The sequence below is a fragment of the Callospermophilus lateralis genome, unplaced genomic scaffold, assembly GCF_048772815.1.
Source record: "Callospermophilus lateralis isolate mCalLat2 unplaced genomic scaffold, mCalLat2.hap1 Scaffold_161, whole genome shotgun sequence".
Classification (NCBI taxonomy): Eukaryota; Metazoa; Chordata; class Mammalia; order Rodentia; family Sciuridae; genus Callospermophilus; species Callospermophilus lateralis.
Genome location: NW_027512709.1, coordinates 1,856,205 through 1,875,709, shown reverse-complemented (window position 1 = coordinate 1,875,709; position 19,505 = coordinate 1,856,205). Strand labels below are relative to the sequence as shown.

General features: G+C 31.7%; 1 protein-coding gene across 1 annotated transcript in view; it reads left to right on the top strand.

Annotated features, from left to right (window-relative positions):
- Positions 1-408: 408 nt before the first annotated feature.
- Positions 409-19,505, top strand: part of LOC143640279 (cadherin-10-like) — a 94,253-nt gene continuing 75,156 nt past the window's right edge. Inside the window, 4 exon segments of the mRNA XM_077108130.1 lie at positions 409-564; positions 5,093-5,387; positions 7,669-7,788; positions 8,177-8,344. Of these exon segments, the coding sequence (XP_076964245.1) occupies positions 409-564; positions 5,093-5,387; positions 7,669-7,788; positions 8,177-8,344 (739 nt within the window).

Below are 19,505 nucleotides of genomic sequence, written 5' to 3'. Positions count from 1 at the left end.
TTAGGCTGGCTTTGAACCTGTGATCCTCCTGCCACAGCCTCCTAAACCCCTGGCATGTGCCACTATGACTGGCTTGATATTTATTTTCACTTTTAAATTTTTTCAATATTTTTTTCTAGCCAAAAGTGGAAAAATGAGGTAAAAGCCTTTATGGATTCTTTCAGTAACATGTTAAACGTCTATGTACTCTGAAGATAGATTCTTTTATTGTTTTAGTGATATTTTCTTATTTTATGAATGAACAGAAAAAAAATGAACTGCTATCAAGAGGTAAAAGATTTGCTATGGTCTGAATATATTTTTCACCCTAAATTCACATTTTGAATCCCTATCCTCCAAGGTGATGGTATTAGATGGGCCTTTGGGTGGTGGTTAGAATGTGCAGGTTAAAAAGCCTTCAGGAATAAGATGGGTACAGTGCCCTTATATAAGAAGCCTCAGGCAGACCCCTGGTTCCTTCTGCCATGGAGGGCACAGCCAGAAGGTACGGAAGAGAAGGTGTCAGCAGACCCTGAATCTGCTGACACATTGTTATTGGACTTTCCAGCCTCCAGAACTGTGAATGTAAATTTCTGTTGTATAGAAATTATGTGTCTGTGGAGCTGATTATAGCAGACTGAACACTGTGAAACAAGGATCCTCCAACATGAACCCATCCTGGAGTTTACTCTTGATTTAACTTCCATGTAATAAACAATTGACTCTCTAGTTCCTAAGCTGGGTAATCCAGAGTTCCTTTTAGCTTATAAGCTTTATTTTATGTAAATATCTCAAATAACTGCTTTATTAGAAATTCTATAAAAATATCAGATATGTGCTACATTTCAAATTACCAGGCATTTATTAATCATTTATATTTCAAATAATTCTTTAATATAAATGGATTGCTTAGTTTTAAATATTACAACTAGTCAATATAAACAAACATAATGATGTTATAATTAAACATATCTGAATAAAGTTAAGGCATAGGAAGATGACTTTTAAATGTGCAGTGCAGTACCAGTTGTTCTATTTTCATTAGTTGTCATGTATCTTGCCATGTCCTTTATCTGCTTGTGAATTTACAAGTAACACAGCAGGTTGTGAATTTTTAATAGGCTTTCCTCAAGGAAAGAAAAGGTCAGTATTATCATAAATTTCTTCTTAAAGATTTGTGGCACAAATGTTTCACACCGCAAAACAGGTGTTAGTGAGAAACTAAAGCCATAATAATCTAATATTTTTTCCCTGTTTAAAGAAAACTTAGTCTCATATAATAAAATAGCACAAGACAAGTTCTTATGAAAGTTATTTCTCTGTAAATAGATGCGATAAGTTTTTTAACACATGTTCCATTGATGCCTCTTCTCTGCAACAAAAATAAGTGATCTTATTCAATTAAATGTTTAACAAATTCAAGCACTGACGCCTCATATCCAAATAAAAAAGGAAGAGTAATTAGAGGGTTGCAATCATAATAATTAATTATTGTCTGAACTTAGTAAATGAGGCAGAACAAGAAATAAAATGTATCACACATACACAGAATGACGGAAGGAAACAATGCCAGTGCACATGTGAATAGAGTATGCTCAGAAAAGATGATTGGAAAACTAAGGAGATATGTAAAAATAGAGGAGAAGGATTGCCCATTTGTCTCTTCCTATATCTGCTAGGAAAGCATCAGCATTCAGTGTCCCTGCAAGGAGCTGCCTTTAACAACCATGGGTTTTATCTTCGGGAAGAGGCATTTTCTTCAATCTCAAGAGTATAGGAATTCATTTCTCTGACTCATTTAATATGACAGATATCAATTTTAGTTTTTTACTTATACATTTCTCAATTTTTTAAAAACCCTTCTATCATTAAACAGAGGTTAATATCAAGACAGTAAATAAGGTCATTTTAATCTTTGTTTTCTTTTTGTTTGTTTTTAGTTGTAAATGGACACAATACATTTATTTTATTTATTTATTTTTAGGTGGTGCTGATATTTGAACCCAGTGCCTCACACATGACATGCTAGCCAAAAGCTCTACCACTGAGCTACGTGCTCAGTTCCAACATTTGTTTTTCTTTTTCTTTTCTTTGTTTCTTTTTTTTTTTTAATTCCTTTGCTTACTGTCTTTTTTTTTTTTTTTTTTTTTGCAGTACTTGAAATTTAATGCAGGGACACTCTTCAGTGATTTACATCCCCAGCCCTTTTTAATTTTTATTTTGAGACAGTGTCTGACTAAGTTGTTAAAGGTGGTCTCAAATTGCAAATCTTCCTGCCTTAACTTCCCTGGTAGCTGGGATTACAGCCGTGCATCACAACATCCAGCTTCATGTCTTACTCTTTTTAAAAAAAATATATTTATTTATTTATTACTCTTAACTAATATAATAGAGTTTACTTGTGGCCCTCTGTAAGTAAAGTTTTCTTTAAATACAAATTATCATTACTTCAATATTGTATAGTTCAAAAAATTATTGTCTATAGTTTCTTAACAATAAAACACAAATACATAGAGAAAACTAATGCGATGGTTAGAATTATAACTATTTTATTCTCTTAGTTATATTTCTGTTGGAGAAAGTAGACATCCTTCATTTTCCAATTTTTAATGTCACAGTCTGACTTACAATTCTCATCTCTTTGATTCCCTGCTACATGTACAATTTTCTAATCCAATGGAAACTCCCACAGTATGTGATCCAATTATAGGATCTAATTTTTACTCTCTGTAGTATAATATAAGTATAGGTAAAAATCCTGCTGTGATTTATATTTTAAAATTCAGCATTATAGAAATTAATATCTCACCATATGAGCAGCTTTATAAATATGTTTTATTGATTAGAATAGTTGAACTGATTTTAATCAGTTTCATATCTTGCTTTATATCCTTGACCAAAATTCATGTTCTATATTCATCCTCTTTTCTAAGATGTAAAATTTGTAAAATGGAAAACTTTTCCTAGTTCAAATGTCTTCTTATTCTTAATTGGGTAGTTTGGTTGTGTATACTTAACAAACCCTCCATTATTCCTGTAGGCTAGTTTGGTAGCTGTCCTGTGAATATCCATCCACACTTTGTTTGAATCTTTCATTGAACTAGAATGAAATTTTTGATTTCACTTAGTTGTACCTGACTCTTCTGATAATAAACAAATATTTATCCATTCAAATTACTGAATGAATAAAAAAAATCAGAACTGTCTATTGCAAACCATAAAGTCATCTGTTCAAATGATGGATATTGATATTATCAATGCTCTTTTCTTGAATTATTTTGATTCCCAGGCAGAAAGAAATGTGCAATGCCTAGATCTGCCATATGGAAAATTGCCACTGTGTGGTACATGCATATAATTGGAAAGTTTCCCAGCAACTATGTGCATTTTCATTTACTAAAAAGCATCAATCTTGTGACTTTTTGAGAATGGTTCCCTGGACAACACAATCATATGTTACTTCTAAGAGCTTTTCAGTTAAAAGTAGATATTTCCTGAGTTTTCCACCCCTACCTTACTGTTTATGAATAGCTAAAAATGTATTTAAAATTTTGTTCTCTAATTTCTTTATCTTTGTCTCTAAAGTGAATATGCCTTTTGGGTTTTCTGTCTTGCATTATATTTGTAATAATGAGTTATCAATCCTGAAATAAGAGAAATAAAAATATTTTTCAAGAGTTGATAGGTAAATACAAATTACTGATAATCATTAAAAATCAAACTACTTTTGTTGATAGTGCTAATATTAGAAATTAAGAAAAATCTACAATTTATTAAATATATCTTAAGGCAAATAATAAAAATTTGAAGTGTAATATTTTGTTTCAAATAATAAAACTGTAATCCTAACATAAAAATGTTTACTGGTTGTGTGCTACAAGTGAAGAAAACCTTACAATCCTTGTGGTTTTCAAAGCCAAACTTCGTGCTTCCTATGGCCAACCTCATTCCTTAAGGACACAAATCCAGTGGAAGGCAAGAGATACACTCACTAGAATCCATATCCATTTTTATAATCCACAATGCATGAGGGACACATTACTACCTGCTCAAACATCCTTGGGCTTCCTTTAGGTTCTATGGGTATCTCTTCTCCAAGTCTTCTTAAGACCAAATTCACTCACTGATACCTGTATCCATAAGTCTGGGGGCTGACCTTATAGGTGGGTATCTGGTGAAAGGCAGAATATATGGAACTTTCCCATGACACACAGATTCCTGGGTTTGCATTTGTACTCACTCTGATGGTACTGGAATGGGATGTCCATGTGGATGCATGCAAAGCTCTTTGATGTGAATTAATTTTGAAAGATTGAGTGTGGTTTTCTTTGGACACAAGCAAGGAAGAAAGAAAAAGACTTGCCCTGCATTGTCTTGCCATTTAAGGATTTTAAGAAGATAGATGTGATAAGGCAAGAAGCCAGAACATTTTTTATTTTATAGTTTCCTATTTTTTTTAGTAATAAGTATCAAATAATTTTTAATTTGACTTACGACATATATATTGTGTGTTTTTTTGTAGATTTCTATCTGAACTTGTGCTATGAGACCTACAAACATTTATGAGGTAGTCTCTGTCTTTTGTTTGAACCAAAAATGGTGTATATTTTTCCTAAAGTATACACTATGCTTTTCAGCTTTGTCTATCTTACAAATCCTAAAATATTTCTAATTCCCCGATAGAAATACAATGACTAATAATAAGTTTGTAGAAGGTGAAATTCCTGCAAAATATGAGAGTTAAAGACTTTTCCATACAGCAAAAGATTGAGAGAACTGTTTACAACAACACATCAAGACTGATGGTTGCTGTCTCAATCAGATTTATTTGCCCATGAAAATGGTTATTTACCAAGTAAAGGGAAGAAGGGATTTGGTTCATTTTATTACTTTTTCCCATTTATAAAAAAAATCACAATGATACATAAAAGACTATTCCTGGTGCTTAAAGCATATAAATGAGCGTTATCAAACCTATTCAACTCTCATTTCCAGAAGTAAGATTACTGACCCCATTATTCTGTGATGGGATTTGAAGGACCTTCTTTGAATTCTTTCAGCATTATTCGCCTTTAAACGTTATCATGGATATGCTCACTTTTATTTCCCATAGCTTCATTCAGACCAAGATAAAGGAGATGGATCACTCAAATATATTTTATCTGGAGATGGAGCTGGAACTCTTTTTATTATTGATAAAAAAACAGGTGATATTTATGCCACAATAAGAATTGATAGGGAGGAAATGGCCTTTTACACTCTACGTGCGCAAGCAATTAACAGAAGAACTCTGCGGCCAGTGGAGCCAGAATCTGAATTTATGATAAAAATCCATGATATCAATGACAGTGAACCAACATTTCCAGAAGAAATTTACACAGCTAGTGTTCCTGAAATGTCTGTTGTAGGTAAGTTTATTTACAGCATTATGAAGATATTTAAAACATGAAAAATTTCAAGAAATACTTAAAATATTAGGATAAATTAACTGAAAACATTTTTTATATTCCTTATCAAGACTACATGTTTAACATTATTTTAGTTAGGAAATAAGGAAAAAAGAAATTAATTCATTTCACAGTGCTTGTGAATTTGTAAATCATATATATATATATATATATATATATATATATATATATATGATAGATCTTCTTTTAAAAATTAATTAAAAATTGACTTTCAATAAAAAATGTGAGAATATTAATTTTATGTCACATGGATTTGTTTAACAGTTGTGTAAAATTCTGTCCTAGGATATAATTATAGTCATCTCTTTCTTTCCACAAAGGCTGGTTCAGGGCTGCCCACAGATACTGAAATTCTTGGATGCTCAATTTCCTCATATAAAATCGCACAGTATTTGCATACAATGAATACCCATCCACACATGTATTTTAAATCATTTCTAGATTATTTATAATACCTACTGCAATGAAAATGCTATAGAAATAGTAGCTATGCTACATTGGATAGAGACTATTACAGGAAAAACTTCTACTCATATTCAGTAGATATACATTTTTAAAAAATATTTTTGAACCTAGGAAAATTGAGTCCTAAAATAAAGAACCTGCAGATATAGGTGGCCAATGATTTTAAGAATAGTATTGCCTGTTGCAGTGGTTCACACATGTAAAGCCAGTCACTGGAGAGATGGAGGCAAGAGAATTCTAATCCTGAGGCCAGCCTGAGTAGCTTACTGAGAACCTGTCTCAAATAAATAGAAAGATTGGGGTTTATGGCACAGTGGAAGACCATTTGGCTAGCATTCACGAGGCCTTGGGTTTAATTACAGTACCACATACACACAAGAAAAATATTACTATTAATGCAATATAGAATTTTATCTATGTGTATTAGTTACAAATTACCAAAAGAGTTTATTTAGCTTATCTATATATACCAAATAATGGAATTCAATTACTGATTTATTTCTTATTATGTATTAAGATACTCATTTATTATAACACATATATGTATACATACACATACATATATGTATTTGTATACATAAAATATACATGTATATAAAAATATACAATATATTTAAACCTGCTGATATGAATCTCAAATTGAAATAAACCTCCAGTTGAAAACACACAATTAATCATTTGCTGGTAGAGAATTACAAGGTTGAATTTTGAAACTTATAAAACAGAAGTCATGAAAAGGGTAAAATTCAAGAAAGTGGAGTTTACTTTTTCAATTTAAATAAAAATAAACATATTTGTAGGAGAATAATGCTAATACTGTCATTTTTAATTAGATAGAGGATGACAAAGAATTAAATGCACCAAGAAATTCAGATAATATTTTTAGAGAGACACACATTTGAATTTAATACAAATACACACATTTCAAATGTATGTACATTTTTTAAACTGATGTGACCGCTATGATGACTTTTTTTTTTACATGTAACAATTTAAATAGTAATGTTTTAAACTGCAATTCTCAAAAGATTTGGTCTGGATTGTTATTTAATGTTTACTTACTAAATTCCAAGGGCTTGGGACAATCACCTAACTCTAAAGCCCTTATAAATATCATGAACTTTATTAGATTTTAGTAGTTCATAAAAATTAGGATCATCTTAGATTGTTTCTAAGTTTAGAATTTAATATATTCATAAAGATGTATTCTAGATCAGATGTTAATTATTTTTAGAGTTAATTAGTGCAGGGGTGAGGAAGAGAACAGACTTATTACTTTGTGCTTAGATATGCCTTTAAAAAAACAAATCTATTATATAAAAATAAATTTAAATATCAAAACTGAGAATTTGAAAAATGATCATATTTGTTAACATTTGAAAAACTGCAGCATTATCTATTTTATACATAAAATACTGTTGATTAAATATAGATTATGCAGTTGAACTTAAAGTTGAACTGCAGTAACACTATATAAATATAAAAATCAAATATTTATACTTTATCATCTTACTATAAAGCCCTTATAAATATGAACTTTATTTTAGTAGTTCATGAAATACACACACACACACACACACACACACACACACACACACACACACATATATAATTGATTATCATCCAAATTATATGTAAAAGTTTTATTAAGTGGTCATTATTAAAGACAAACATCAATGAAGTCTTCAATGAAAACGAGTGCTTTTGCTCCTCCTTCTGGTACTGTGCAGAACTAAGCTGAGTTTGGATACTTCAGGTACTTCTGTGGTACAAGTCACAGCTACAGATGCCGATGACCCTTCCTATGGGAACAGCGCCAGAGTCATTTACAGCATACTTCAAGGGCAGCCCTATTTCTCTGTGGAGCCGGAAACAGGTCAGGAATAATGAATCGGTGTTCATTCATTTAACCATCTTTGTCATCTTTATTAGTACAGAGAGGGGAGAATGAGAACAAAGCATTAATACTCAGGAAAGTCTGAGGATGCCACAATTAAAGATGACAAAACTCAATGTTAAAATATCAAATATGCTAATGGAAATGTAATTGTTTTCGTGTTTTTATACATGGATTCAGATGACTCTAGAATACACTGGGAACTGCCAGAAAATATTTATATGGAATTATTTTTACAATTAATAGAAATCAATATCAAAAGAATATCTTTTAAAAATTCACTAGTCTAAAAATACTACTTGTGAGCTGAATCAAATAATAACTGAAAATCCAGTTAGAATAATGAAAGTATTTGTATTTTCTTCAGGTATCATCAGAACTGCTTTACCAAATATGAACAGAGAAAACAGAGAACAATACCAGGTGGTCATCCAAGCCAAAGACATGGGTGGCTAGATGGGAGGTTTGTCTGGGACCACCACAGTGAACATCACACTGACAGACATCAATGACAATCCACCTCGCTTCCCACAGAGTAAGTGGCCTTTAATGGTAATTTATGCTCATTCTGAAGAAAGTTTTAGAAATTTTTTTTTAAGTTTTAGAAAAATAAAACAAAATAGAGTTAAAAGAAGAAATAAAAAAGGAACTATCAATTTTATTTGAAACACTTGAAAATGTGCTAAACAAATGAACTAAAACTATATGTTGATGAGTTCACTGTTATTCAAAATAAAATGAAATATTTCAGGCATATTTTATTCAGACAGGAGCTGTGATTAACAAACATCTTTATATTTATACATTTAGTTTAATATTTTACTGAAAATGCACTGTTATAATTAACAATTCACTCCTCTCTGTTTAGAACTTAATAAAAGGATGCTAGATTAAAGGTAGATTTTTATGATGCAAAATATAATTTGACAAATTATAAATACTTCATCAGAAAGGGCTATATAGAAAAATCTTCTAAAACCTGAGAAATATTTCCAATCACTGTGTATTTAATGTCAACTGTTAACACTTCAAATCCTCAAAATAAATTCAGGATATATTAAGACCCCCTAGCTCTGCCCTTATAATTCATACATTTATTCTTTTTTTTCTTGTACAAATTTGTGTGACTACATGCCTAATTGTACATACAGAGAATGATAATGAGTCTCAGTGGACACACCCAAGACCAAATCAATTTTTTTCTATTCTAAAAGAGCCTATACTTCAAGATGGAATTTAATGTTGTTAGAAATGAGACATAAAAATCAAATTCTAGTGATAATCTAATTTCTCATCACTTGCTGAATATTTACTTCTAAATATATCTCCATTTCAGTTAGTGTTTTGGTTTAAATATTTTCCTAATAAAATATTAAAATATAAAATGCAATGGCTTTTTGTGATATTTGTATCTTTGAAGACTATTACTCAGAATGAATGGTAGTGTAAGAATTCACTGTGGGTTTCTTTTTTTCTTTCTTTTTTTTGCTATTTATTTATTTACTTTTGTAGTTCTAGATGGACAGCATGCCTTTATTTTATTTATTTACTGAGCTATAGCCCCAGCACTGTTGGATGATTTGAAAGCATTTTATTCTTTTCTCTGTTTTTTTAATCAAAATGTGATTATTAGTAGTGTATTTTTTTAATTATATTGCCTACAATTACTTATGTGAAGGAATGTTAAGTTCAGATAGAACCTTCTTCAGAAGACCAATGGCCTGCCTCTGTACCCATGGCGACTGCTTGCTGGGTGTTTGATGCAAGTGCCCATCACACATAAGGTTGATCCCAGGACAATGAGGAAGGATGGCATCCATGTACTCTATTTTCAAGAAATCAGGTTTCATCTTCACATTATCTTTGTCAATTTACAATAAAAAGCAAACTGATAATAAATACACATAATTCCATAAAACAGGTTTAAAGATATAAACAATTTAAAAGAAATTTCATAACAGGAAAAAAAAAGAACACTGTAAATATACAAGATCATTAAGATGGAGAAAGAAGGACTGAGGTAGGGAGGAGGGTAGGGCGAGTAAGGTATTGGGGAGTTAAATTGATCATATTTTGTTTTAAAGTATGTATGAACATATCATATTAAAACCCACAATTCTGTATAATAAATATGCACCAATTAAAAATTAAATAAAACAAATTTTAGATTACAAATGTATTCCTGGCCACCTCTTATCTTGAGCCTTTTACCAGGAGAATGAACATGCAAATTGAAGAGAATAAGCCATAACTAATTAATTTCACAATGTACAATGAGCAAAGTATTTTGGAAAAAAAATGTATTTTATCAGTAGTTAATAATCATTTGGATTAGTACTATATTCTTAAATTCTCAGTAGTCTAAAATGCAGTCCATTCACTAATAGCACATTTGATAAGCAAATATATCGATTCTAATTAAATTAAGAAAATTAGACATTTTATAGGCAGTAATGATCAATGAAAATACACTTGATTATGTTTTCAATTGCTGTGAGTCCTTTATTCATTCATTTAATAAATATTTCTTTTTATTTTATTAACTTGAAATTTTTGATTGCCATCTCTTAGGCACAGTATATAAACCCTGCTGTAGTAACAGTGACAATAATAATCATTAAGATGCTAATAATAATGAAAGGAAAAAACTGCAATAATTTTTGCATTTTCTAAATGGCATTTTTATAGGTCACTGTGCCATATTATTTATTGACCTACCTTATTTAATCAGAACAACTCATTCAGATCAGTGTTATGATCTCAATTATATAAATGAGAAGAAAATGAGTGGTTAAAGATGTTAAGGCCAAAGTGATAGTTATGACAGAGATGTGTTGACATCAATGTTCAATTCTAAATGTGAAGCACAATATATTTAAAGGGATTTTAGCACATCCTGCTTCCTGACTCATTATTTTAAAATATGGATGGAAACATAATTTAGTGATTTTTATTTGCTAAATTATCTTTTATATTACGAACATTTGCAACTGTATCTGACTGTTGGGAACACTCAGTCATGGCAATTAGAATGTCATTTGATAGCCTAAATCATCTAACATTCAAGAAACTTGATTTTAATTTCTAATATCATTTTATTAGATACACAAAGTTAGTTCTGTTTATTTAATCTTTCATGTGCAATGTATCATAGAAATCTCATACTAACTTTGAAACTAAGAGTGGGTATAATAAAGAGAAAACCAATGCTGTCTACTAACAATATAATGTAAATTTAGAATGTTTGCTACATGTGTAAGTGTAAATTTTCTATCAGCCATGTTAAAAAAAATAAGGGAGACAGGAGGAATTTATTTTAATTATATACATGTATTTTTTTTTTTAAATTTATTTTTGGTGTGTATGGACACAACACATTTTATTTGTATGTGGTGCTGAGGATCAAGCCTGGGTCCCACCTGTGCTAGGCGAGCATTCTCCTGCTGAGCCACAATCCCAGCCCTAATTATATATTTTTTAACCCAGTATTGTCCTTTATATATGTCATCAGTATAGGACACAGTTAGATAGTTTTCCATTCTTTTTCCCCTCCAAGTCTTATACTTGGGTCAAATATATTCCACTGTCATCAAATTTTAATTCAGATGAACTGCATTTTAAATGCATAGCACAAGAGTTTGAGTGATTTGATTGTAACCTGCCATATTTGCAGTTCAGGAGCAGATCCTGCGATCAACCTGCATGAGACTCAGTGATCTCGTACTTCTAAGAGCATTTTCACCTTGATGAACTAAACTGCACTTTCTATTTTCCAGTGTCATTAGTTAAACTGGACACTAGTATATACTTTGTGGCCTGATGTAAGACTAAATAAATAACTCTCTGAGGCATTGACTCACTGTCTAGCACTTAGTTTATTTATTTAGTGTCCAATAATGTTGATCTGTGCAAGTGCTGCTCTTTTAGCATCTTCATCTTTAAATATTATAAAAGTAGAGTCAAAACTTAAGCTTTCAATAAAGTTGAATCATCCAAATTTAATATTTCTCAATATGCTGCATAAATACTTCTGTCATTTGGAAGGGACAGGGACCCATGCAAGCTAAGATGTCCTGACTCATTTGTTTATTTTATTGTGTGAATTTATAACAGTGGTTCTCAGTTTAGGGCAATTTTGCCTGCAAGATGTCAATTGTCAATATCTTGACATATTTTTTTGTGTTACCTGGTGGGTCCTACTGACATCTAGTGGATGGATGCTGGGGAGGCTGCTAAGAATCCTTATAATAAAAAAGACAATTATTTAAGCCAACATATCAATAATATTTAGGTTGACATTTTAAAATATGTTAAATGAATAACAATTAATTCATGTGACTCAAAATATTTTTTCTAAGGTTGCCTCAATAAGTTTAAAAACTGAAAGTGCATAAAATTAGGCAATTTGATTTTCCTGAACCTCAATCCCTGTATATAAATCACTTGTTACTCATAATAATGTTGCAAATAATCAATAAGGTCAGATAAATAAAATGGCTTCAGTAATTCTCATAGCATATAATAGTATTTCAATACATGGATTTCCTCTTGAGAAGGAAAAGGGTAAATATCAAGGATTATATCTCAGTTTTCAAATTTTAGTGTTTTTCTTGTTCTGATGCCAAGCTGCCATTTATTAATGGTCAAATATTAAATAAAAACACCTCAAACCTGGAAAGATATATAATCATGAGTTTCACAATAAACTAAATGTGCTTGTCTCATAAATAACTGCTTAACACTATCTTTAATGAGGGCTACAGGGCAAATTAGTCAAATATTCAATGTTCCATGAGATTTGCTATTTCATGTTGCAAAAGTTAGAAAGATATTATATGTCCATACCTTAAATATATCTGTAATGCATCCCAATTTGAATATTTTAGGCCTATCCATCTACTTTTGTTCACTTCCTGTATGAATTTCCTAAAATCATAATAAAACCAAATAGGCTTTATGGAAATAATCTAAGCAAATATTAAATTACTGTAACTAGATTATAGTATTTTGGCAAAAGCAACTGGACAACAGGATTTTTTTCAAAATTACATTTTATTTATTTATTTTTAATAAAAACATCCCTGGAAAAATAATTCAATTTTGAGTCGAGAGTCTTGAGAAGGAAAAGGGTAAATATCAAGGCTTATATGAGAGATATCTCATCTATAGTGAGCATGTTAGGCCCAGTATCCTTACTTAAATGTTGCAGAGAACAGCTGCAGAACTCTACTCTCAATTTCTTTCAAGCAAAACAAAACAAAAACACCAGAAAGGAAGCCCCTCTTCTAGAGAAAAAGAGTTTGCAAAAGAAGTTAAACCGGTGGTCAGGTTTTCATTCACCTAGTTAGTGTTTAAGATTTGGCTCCAGTTTTTGAAGGAACTCCAAGTGTCAAGAAAGCAATAGGACTCAAGAAACTTGATTTGGTATACAAGACTGAGACTCAGGCAAAACATACAGACCTGACCCACAAATGGGATGCAAACCCTTGCAAAATTTTCAGAGGCTACAGCTATCTACACAACACTGAAACAAAATACAAAGGGAACAGATTACTTTACATTCTAGCTAAGGATGTGTCTGCTGTCCTAGCATTTACTCACAGAACTTATTTCGTACAACTGAGGTTGAGAAATCATAAACCAATAGCAAGTAAATTTATGTAACGTCAGGTTAGCTGAGATTTTACGAAGGGAAAACTTTTAAATTATAAACCAAAGATCATGCAATGAATGAAAAACCCTCATTTGTGGTATATTAGATATATGTCAAATTAATATGATATATTATATATTATTTATATATATATATATATATATATATATATACATATATATATGTATATATATAAGATACATCTCAAATTAATGAGAATCTGATATGGTATTTATTATATAGCATCCAGATTTATCCAAAGTGTACTCAGAATAGTGAATTTATTACTGTCTGTTATATTTTTTTTCCCATGAACTATTGAGAATAGTAACAAAAATCAGTTGTTGTCCACCATTTATTAATGACCTGAGAACTAATGCAAAATTTCTCACAGGAAAGTTTTTGTTAAAATAAATTATAGGTGATGGATGAGCTTTGTGATTGAACATTAATTTAACAAGACTCATCTTCTGCATATTTCAAAACCATCCCTTAGCTGGGCACGGTAGCATGTGCCTATAATCAGCTTTTCAGGCTGAGGCAGGAGGAGTGCAAGTTCAAAGCCTGCCTCTGCAACTTAGTGAGGTCCTGAGCAACTTTAGCGAGACCCTGTCTCAAAATAAAATACAAAATAAGGTTGGGGAGTTGGCTCAGTGGTCAAAGTGCCTCTGAGTTCAATCCCTGGTACCCAATAAAACAACAACAAAAAAAGAAAATGCTGTCTCTTCATATTTCCCTTCGATTATCACTAAAGATTATACACAACTATAACTATTTAAAAGAAAAAGTAAAAAACAATTCAGAATCACTGAGGTCTGGAAACAATTTCATATTTATATATGCTTTTTGTTCTTTTTATTTGGATGTTCTTTTTTATTACAGCTTTATAGTTATACATAGCAGTTGGGGTTATCCTGACAAACTTATCAATGCATGGAAATCAATTTCAGTTATGATCCCCCACTTTTTTCCTCCTCTTTTGCCCTCCCATTTTCTCTCCCCGCTCTGACTCATCTTTCTCTGCTTGACTTCCTTTTGTTTGTGTATAAATTTGTATTTGATTGGTTCTATATAATATCCTGTCCTTCCTTCCCTCTTTCCTTTATTTTACTCTAGCTTTCACATATGAGAGAGAACATTCAATTTTCAGTTTCTGATTTTGGCTTATTTCACTTTGCCTGATAGTCTCCATTTCCATCCATTTAGCAGCAAATGACATAATTTCATTATTTTCTATGCTGGAAAAAAAACCGTGTGTGTGTGTGTGTGTGTGTGTGTGTGTGTGTGTGTGTAATAATTTCTTATTCCATTCATCTATTGATGGGCATCTGGGTTGATTTCATAAATTAGCGATTGTGAATTGTGCTGCTATGAATATTGAGGTGGCTGATTTGCTACAGTATATCAATGTTAGACCTTTGGGGGCAATACAAAGGAGTGGGATAGCTGGGTCCCACATAGTGGCTCCATCCCTAATTTTTTAAGGATCGTCCATACTACTTTCCAGAATGGTTGTACTAGTCTGCAGTCCCACCCACAATGTATAAGTGTATCTTTTCCCCCACAATCTTATCAGCATTTTTTATTATCTGTAGTCTTGATTATTGCCATTCTGACTGGAATGATGCAAAATATTAATGCACTTTTAATTTGCATTTCCCTGATTGCTACAGATCTTAAACATTTTTTCATGTATTTGTTGGCTATTTGTGTTTCTTCTTTTGAGAAGTTTCTGTTTAGTTTTGGGTTTTTTTTGCACATTTATTGATTGGGTCATTTTTTTAGTTCATTGTATATGCTGGATATTAATCCCCTACTGGAGGAGGAGTAGCTGGCCAAGATTTTCTCCCACTCTATAGTCTCCCTCTTCATACTATTAATCATTTCCTTTGCTGTGGAAAAGCTTTTCAGTTTAATGACATCCCACTTATTGATTCTTGGTTTTATTTCTTACACTTTGGGGATAGGTGTCAGCACTGATATGGTGGAGTGTTGACCCTTATATTTTCTTCTAGTAGTTTTAAAGCTTCCAGACTATTTTCTTAATCTAATACATTTCAATCTGAGTTTTTTGCAGTGTCTAGTTTTATTTTTCTACATATAACTTTCCAGTTTTCCCAGCACCATTTGTTAAAAAAGCTATCTTTTCTCCAAGATATATTTTTGGCACCTTGGTCAAATATTAGATGACCTATTGGTATGTAGATTTGTCTCTGTGTCTTCTATTCTATTCTATTGGTCTTTATGTTTATTTTGATGCCAATACCATGCTGTTTTTGTTACTACCTCTTTGTAGTATGTTTCAGATTAGAAACTGATCAGATATTGTGATTCCTCTTGCTTCTCTTTTCCTGTTTAGTATTGCTTTGGCTATTCTGGATCTCTTATTCTTCCAAATGAATTTAAGAATTGTCTCTTCTAATTCTTTGAAGAATATCAGTGGTATATTGATGGGGATTGAATTAAAGCTATACAATGCTTTTGGCAGAATGTCCACTTTGACAATAATGCTTCTGCCTATTCAAAAATATGGGATGTCTTTATCTTCTAAAATTGTCTCCATTTTCTTTCTTCAGTGTTCTATACTTTTCACTGTAGAGCTATTTTTTCTCCTTGGTTAGGTTAATTCCCAAGTATTAATTTTTTTTTTTTGGTCATTGTGAATGAGATGGTTTTTCTGATGTCTTATTCAACTCAATCAGTATTGGAGTATAGGGGAGCTATTGACTTATGGGTATTGATCTTATATCCTGCTATGTTGCTAACCTCATTTATAAACTGTAAAAGTCTTCTGGTACAGTTTTTTGAATCTTATAGAATCATATCATTGGCAAACATAGATCGTTTGACTTCTTATTTAGTTTTATCCCTAAGATTTCCTTTTCTTTTTTGCATGCTCTGGCTAATGTTTCAAGAACTATATTGAATAGGAATGGTGAGAGTGGACAGCATTGTCTTGTTCTTGATTTTAGAGGAAATGCTTTTAGTTTTTCCATTTAGTATGATGTTGATGTTCTTGATTGATGACTTATATTATCCCATTAATTTCTTGTAAGTATAGATTATATGTTTTGCTCAAAATAAACAAGATAGAACAATATTATAAAATAATAGGTATTTTTATAGCATGTGCTAAATAGTATAAAATATAACACAAACATTCTCATTTAATCTTCACAACATGTGTATGAGGAAGACTATTATAATTTTCTCCCTCCTTTTATTAGTTAAAACAATAGAAATTTATAAACTGAAGTCACTATTCATAATTATGCAGTTGGAATAGAAGGAACAGCCTGAAGACTGACATAATTTGGCTGTCAATTCTGTACTTCTAAGCAGTATAAAAAGAAAATAGTACATTAAAAAATTGTTCCTCCATCTTGCATTCCACTTTTAGTTAATTATATGATTCACTTTACACATCTGGATTATAGGGTCAGCTTCAAGGAGGACACACTGAATTCTTCAACATCTAAGCATTTTGGTACAAGAGCATGAAATCATACCTTCATAGGTGGGTGCTTTTGTGATACTTAAAGACCAAACATGACTGGTCCTTTTCGTGAGTTCTCTATACTGCTTGGGCAGATGCATAATCAAGTTTTCACTAGACAAGGTCTTTCAAGGAAATTTTATATGATATGCATAGGAATTTAAGGCATGTATATTCAGGGAGCTCTGAGACTACCATAATCCCTGCCTGGTACCAAAGAGATTTGATTTAATAACTGCTGGTTTTCTCTTTGTAAATAGAGTCAACCTCCCCTCAACTGGGGATCCAAAGATAATGTAGGCCCCAGGCTGATCTGCATATTTTAAAGTTAGCAAGCACTTTTCAACTAGAGTAACTGTCAGGTATGTCCCAAGGAAGATGCTTCAGCTTGAAAAGAAAATAAAATTTAAAATGTCTCTTTTCACCTTCTTATTTTCTAGAAAAAAATAAATATACTCATGTTTCACAGAACTGTTCTATAATTTATTTAGTTAGATATAGTGTGATTTTTACTGCAACCATGAAAATAATGTCAAATAATTGTTGGATTTTTTCCCTCTTCGCCCCAATGCCTACAGTTTGCAAGAATTACACAGAAATAATATTATTAAGAATTTGTCAATTTAATAAATATTGATTAAATTCCTAGTGTGTGTCAAGAACTATGCTGGGAAATAATAATAGTTTATAATAATCATAAAGCAAGTATTAAGAAGCAGGGTAGACCCACAATAATCTGCATTTGGATAAAGTATAGAGATTGATTCTCTCTCTCTCTCTCTCTCTCTCTCTCTCACACACACACACACACAGAGTTTATGATGTCACTTTGTAATTTATCTTACAATCTTGATGCTTTTGCATGCATATATTGTGTTTATAAATATATATCATGTGTATAAGTGAAAATACAAATGTATACACCACATATATATACAAAACATGAATGAACATGTAAGTAGAGATTATCTATGAAGATCAGTGCTACAGCTATCAAAGACTGCTGTAACACAAATGATGTGCCCTCTCACATGTAAAACCATCAGTAAAGAGAAAATTATCTAAAACTCCCTCTAAAATAAACAACAACAACAACAAAAATATTGGCACTGAGGCAAAGAGCATTTTTTTGTTTTGTTTTGTTTTGTTGCTAGAACAGAGTGAACACCATTGGTATTCAGTGAAAGGTGTATGATTTAGAATGGTGGGGCCCCAGTGTTCAAAGCAGGGAATGTGAAAGAAATGAAGTGCAAGCAGTGTTAGTATCAGGAGAAGGGCTGAATATAAAGCACTGCATGTATTATCTAAGAGATCCTTACTATTTTCAAAGCATCAGGCATAGCTCTTCTTTTTGACTAATTGTTTTGATATCAGTGAAGCATGCTACTTGGACAGGAAAGGCAAGAATTGATGAGAGTCTGAACTAATGCTGAGGAGAGGAGGGATTTGAGATTATAGTGTATTTAAGGAGGTGATCCACAGGACTTAGAAACCAGGTCGATAAAAGATTTGTGGGATAAAAGGTAAAATATCAATACAAAGATACTTTCACGCTTTCTACCAGACAAGTCTCTTTGAAGAGAAAGAGATTTCAATTCAATTTGAACATTTTGAATTGAGAGAGCTAAAGAAAGACAGTGGGTTATAAATATCTATAACCAGTAAAAAATGACTATCGGAGCTATGTATGTGACACACAAGTGAACACAGATGTGACCAATCTTGGCTAAAGGTTTAGGGTGACCGCAAGTGGGAAAATATACTATTTCCCACATGTGATAAAATCATATGAGTTCAAGAGAAATCAGAAATACAGAAATATGTAAAAACTCACTTGCAATATTCCAGTTATTCTAAAGGAAACTTGACCTACACCAATCAACTTGGCATTTTGTGTAATGGGATTCAAAGTCCTTCTGTATCATGATACTCTCTAGAACAAACTTGTGTATGTGTGTGTGTGTGTGTGTTTGTGTGTGGTGTGTGTGTCTGTGTGTGTTTTTGTGTGTTCGTGTGTGGTGTGTCTGTGTGTTTAAATAAGTGAGGTATGGAAAATTAGGCTGTTGTTTAAGAATTTTTAATGCACTTAAAATTTCAGGTGAGACATATTGTCTGTCAGAAGACTGAATAGTACTATATCTAAGAATGATTAACTTAAGGTTTATCATAACCTTCCCCAAACCTATATACTTTTTATGTTTGTACACATTGCAATTCTGCATAACTGTTGATGCCAATTAACTCAGAGACAATTTCAAAGAAATGTATAAAGATAAATTCTAAAAACTATGGGGATCACTGGCAGCCTATCTGAAAGCTTTGTCATGCTACTTTCCTCAATGGTATAAACAGGAAACTAATATATTATGAAGAATCTCTGTTTGCTCCAATTTAACTTAAATGCCCAAAGCTAAGTTTGTGATAAGGTCTCCAGGGTTCACAAATATAGGTTTCTCTCTTTCCTCTGATGAGTATCTTCAATTCCAAAGGCTTAGCACTTCCTCAGTCTCTAGTGTGACTTTCAATTCTCCTCTGCTTTCTCCTAAA